This window comes from Hordeum vulgare, chromosome 3H, assembly GCF_904849725.1.
Source record: "Hordeum vulgare subsp. vulgare chromosome 3H, MorexV3_pseudomolecules_assembly, whole genome shotgun sequence".
In the NCBI taxonomy this organism is placed as follows: domain Eukaryota; kingdom Viridiplantae; phylum Streptophyta; class Magnoliopsida; order Poales; family Poaceae; genus Hordeum; species Hordeum vulgare.
In genome coordinates, this window is record NC_058520.1 from 35,127,042 (window position 1) to 35,131,494 (window position 4,453).

Consider the following 4,453-nt stretch of genomic DNA (forward strand, 5'->3'; position numbering starts at 1 on the left):
GGCTCCACCACACCCGCCGCTCACCAACATGCACCAACACAGTCACGAGGAAGCCGTCGTCGTCTCACCACGGCCAACGAAGCGAGGCCGGTCGGATCCAAACGAGACACCCAAAAACAAGGACCGACAGCACCGCAGCCACGAGGGAGGGAACAACCTCCACCGGCTTAGGCGGTAGCAGACCGGGCATAGCAGCAGATGCACACCAGACCAAATGTCCAGCTGAGCCCAGAACGGGCCCGTGAAGCTCCGCCGCCACGCTGCAGCAGTCGCGACACAGCAGCCGTTGTCCCTGTCGCGAGGAGCTCACCAGAGCCACCGGAGGACAACCCACCACGGCCCCAGCAGGCCCGCCCCAACCCAGTTCGGCCCCTTAGGGCCTAGATATGGGCCAGCCGAGCGCCGCCGGCCGCCGCATGCCAGGCCCATCACCGCCGCCAAGGGGCAGCGCCTCCGTACCGCCATCGTCCAGATCCTCGCTGGAGCGCCGCCGGCCGAGGGGCTCCGCCGCCAGGACCGCCTGCCCGAGCCGGGATCCAGCGACGGGGGAGGAAGGGGGCCGCCACCGCCGGGCTGCGGGGCGCCGTGCGGGCAACGCCCGGCCGCGCCCGCCGGCGGCAGCGGCGAGGGGGAGGGGCGGCGGCGGCTCGCTGGAAGGGGAAGGAGAGGGGAGCCGCCCTGGTCGCCTCGTTCGGGGAGGGCGACGCGGGGGCCTCGGGGGGAATCAGAATTTGATGGCACCACAAAGAGCCCTCAAGAAATAGCTAGTTAACTTTGAAGCAATAACTTTTTGTTGGTTGTGTGACTGGAGTTATGGAGCTGGAAATGTTTTCTATGCCCACATTATGTGGTCGTTGTGGAAACTAAGAAATGATTTATGTTTTTTAAACAAATGGCCGTGGTCTTGATTACAGAGTACTCCTTGATTACAAGTACTCTGGGAGAGAGTTGGAATACACCTCTCGCTGCAAAACCCTATGCTGAAATCGTACTCGTGCTCGGCAAAACCAATTGCTAGAAGATGTGGAAAAGGTGATGATTAGTCCGGCACTACTGGTTTGCCAGCGCCCCTATACATCCGATTCACAAGAAGGTCGGACCATCTTATAGTATCTGCGAACGAAGATAGTGCTGGAAAATTGCAATAGTATCGGCAAACAATATGTGCCTCAGTGCTTGCCATACAAATTTCAAACATAACAAATCTTTTATACAGTTTTTCTTTTTTTGAATTGGAGGGTACTGTACCATTTAGTTCTCCGTATATACTACTCCGTATGACAGAGGAGATGGGAAAAGATCAGCAAGGAATTATCCAGTGGCAGTACCTAGGAGCAGGCTAGGTGAGCGTGATGAAGTTCTTGAGAGAGGCGACGAGGCTGGGCGGCCAGTGCTTGGTGTCCCTGACGTAGGCGAGATCCGAGTAGTGCGGGTCGAGCAGCGTGGCGATGTTGAACTGGAACTCGGCCAGCAGGGGCGCGTGCTTGTCGGCGTAGAGCGCCGCCGCCAGCGCCGCGTGGATCTCCGGGTACCCCTTGAGCGCCACCGACACGTCCTCCATCTCCGTGATGGACTCGTCGCGGTCGCCGATCTCGTACAGCACCACCGCCCGCCCCACCCGCGCGTACTCCGACAGCGCCAGGTCCTTGTACCCGCTCACCACCGCCGTGAAGGACGCCAGCGCCCCCGCGAACTCGCCGCGCGCCTGCAGCTCCCGCCCGGCGTCGAGCAGCCGGACCGCCTCCCCGACGCGCTGCGACACGGCCTCGCTCGCCGCGCGCTCCGCCTCCGTCACCGGGTCGTAGTCGAGGCCGGCCGCGGACGCCGCTCCCCTGCTAGCGTTGTTGTTGTTGCCCGCGGCGGCCACGAGGAACAGGCCGCCAGCGGACGCGAGCAGCTGCCTCCTCGTCCTCGTTGAGGCGGATGGCGGCGAGGGGATGACGGGTGGCCGTTGAAGCGGCGTCTCTCCGGTGGAGACGGACCTCGCCGGCGTCACGGGCCCCTGCATTGGGATTTCGGACGGGAGGCGTTCGCGGCTCACATGCTCAGTTGCTCACTACTACTTTGCCTTACCGGGAAACCCGAGATAAGGTTTGAGAGGCCGGACTAGATGTGTGGCATGCAAGCAAAAACGCACTCGTACATCGTATGTATATTTACTTGAGGAACTACTACACACCGTAGATAATTCCGTGTTTTTGTTTGGAAATGTTTCCGGTGGGACTGAAATTTCACCAGTATGTTTCTACATCGGTCACCTTAGGCCAAACTTCACACGTTCATTTTATCCGAATTTTGTCCGTCTGACCACTTTCTTGAATGCGCTGGTTGTGTGTCCAACGTACGAACGCATTCTCGTACGCCGTCTAGAATTGTTATCACCGCAGTCGTAGTTCATACCATCACGTCAATAATAAAGTCAGCGGCCGACATACATATGCCAACCTACGGAATGATCAACCATCCAAATCTCTCGCCGGCAACAAAGCCAGCAGCAAGCACCCTTGTCAGCCTTTGAAATGAACACCAAGTTTTGTTGTCGGCAACACAACCAGCAGTGGGCACACTTGCCATCCTTCAAAAAGAATGACCACAGTCTAGCCCTCCCTAGTTCATGCCATCTCGGTTGAACATCTTCTTTTGCCGGCTCCCGAACCAACTTTTCTTCTTCGGGGACATGTTGTTTAAGTCCATGCTCATGATTGCTAGCGTCACCTCCTTTTCTTTGGTCTCGACATTGATGGCCTCGATTGCGAGCTCCTTCTCGTCCCTCGCTTCCTTCTAAGTCATCATGTCGTGCAAAGTTTCTTGCAAGTTGAAAGATGCCACATCATGCTTATCGTCGATCTTTGAGTTGGTCTAGCCCCTCGGCCTCTTCACGAAATCTCCACCCCCAGCCACGGACACCTTCCCTCATTTCTTCTTTAGAGCGGCATATCGATCTTTGAACTTGGGACAATCGTTGATGAAGGCTTCCAATGAAAGTGAATGGCTTGTTCTTATGCCGCTCCTTGAAGGCTTCCAAAGATTGGAATGCCTACACAATTAAAGAGGATGCCACAAATGTAATAGCAAGGACATGATATTCAAAAAATATGAACATGACGTAGCAATGAAAGAGGTGAGGTCATACCAAGTCGCCCACGCCTCGGCCACTCACAGAACGGGCTTCGGCGCTCTCAAGCACGACACAACACTTGTTGCATTCTTGTTGAATGGACCCCATGTCTTTTCAATTGAGTTGATGCCATGATCACTCACAAACTTTCTCCATTCGTGAAAGGTTTTGTGAACTATCATCCAAAAAAGGATCATTTTTGCTCGGCACCGTCTTGGGATCTTGCGTTGTATCCATCCAACTCTCCTAAATCAAAGTGTCCTCATCTTTGGTATATGATCCCGTGTGAATGCTTTTCCTCCTCCTTTGTGCTTCAGCTCTTTGGCCGAGCTCATCGATAAACAATGGCTACTCTACAATGCCACGCCATCCTCTTTCTCATCTTCGTAATAGATGTCCTCATCCTCATGCCATGAGTTGCCATGATCGTTGGTCTCTTCTTCGTCGACACCATCTTGGATGCGGACATATTGGCTTTGGGTTGTGTCGGGGTCATAGCATTAGTCTTGGCCCTCGGTGTGGAAGGCCTGGCCAAGTCCCTCGAAGATGGTGTTCTCATGAACGCGTTGTAGTCTGGGTCGGCGGCCGTCACCATAGAGATTTCCATTTCGTTCAACAGGTTGCGGCCCCGAGGAACGTTGGCCATAGGAATTGACCGGGGCTGCCTCCATTGCATCACGATGGACGACTCGCTAGCTGATATGTCTCCATCATATCTATAATTCATGAAGTATTCATGCCATGTTTACAATAGTTTTATATGGTTTTGGTGCACTTTTATATGATTTTTATGGAACTAAGCTATTAACCGAGTGCCCAGTGCCATTTGTTCTTTTCTGCTTGTTTTTGGCTTTTCAGAAAATCCATACCAAACAAAGTCCAGACACGTTGAACATTTTTGATAAAAAAAAATTGGCACGTAAGAGACCCCCGAAGCTTCATGGGAGGATCAGAAGACCAACGAGGAGGCGACAAGGCAAGCCGGCGCCCCAGAGGGGTGGCTGCGCTGGGATACTTTATGGTCCCCACATAAATCTGCTTCGTGTGATCCCAACTCTGAAAGTTCTTATAAATAAAGAAACCCCCAGAAATAAAACCTAGAACACCATCTCGTCCGCCGCAAGCCTCTATTCCGAAGAGATCTCATCCAGAGCCCTATTCCGGCACCTTGTCAGAGGGGACAGTCAGCACCGGAGGACATCTTCATCATCCCGACAGTCTCCATGTTGAGGGAGGAGTAGTTCACCCTCGGGGCTGAGGGTATGTACTAGTAGCTATGTGTTTTATCTCTCTCTCTCTCTGGTATTCTTGAGATGGCACAATCTTGATGTATCA

General features: G+C 53.9%; 1 protein-coding gene across 1 annotated transcript; it reads right to left on the bottom strand.

The window, feature by feature from the left end:
* Positions 1–1,126: 1,126 nt before the first annotated feature.
* LOC123442814 lies at positions 1,127–2,136 on the bottom strand. Its single transcript, XM_045118962.1, has one exon. The coding sequence runs from the start codon at positions 2,006–2,008 to the stop codon at positions 1,340–1,342; it is 669 nt and encodes a 222-aa protein (XP_044974897.1). The 5' UTR covers positions 2,009–2,136; the 3' UTR covers positions 1,127–1,339.
* Between the last annotated feature and the right edge of the window lie 2,317 nt (positions 2,137–4,453).

Coding starts and splice junctions, on each gene's coding strand:
- LOC123442814 (XM_045118962.1), bottom strand. CDS start 2,008: ATGCAGGGGCCCGTGACGCCGGCGAGGTCCGTCTCCACCGGAGAGACG.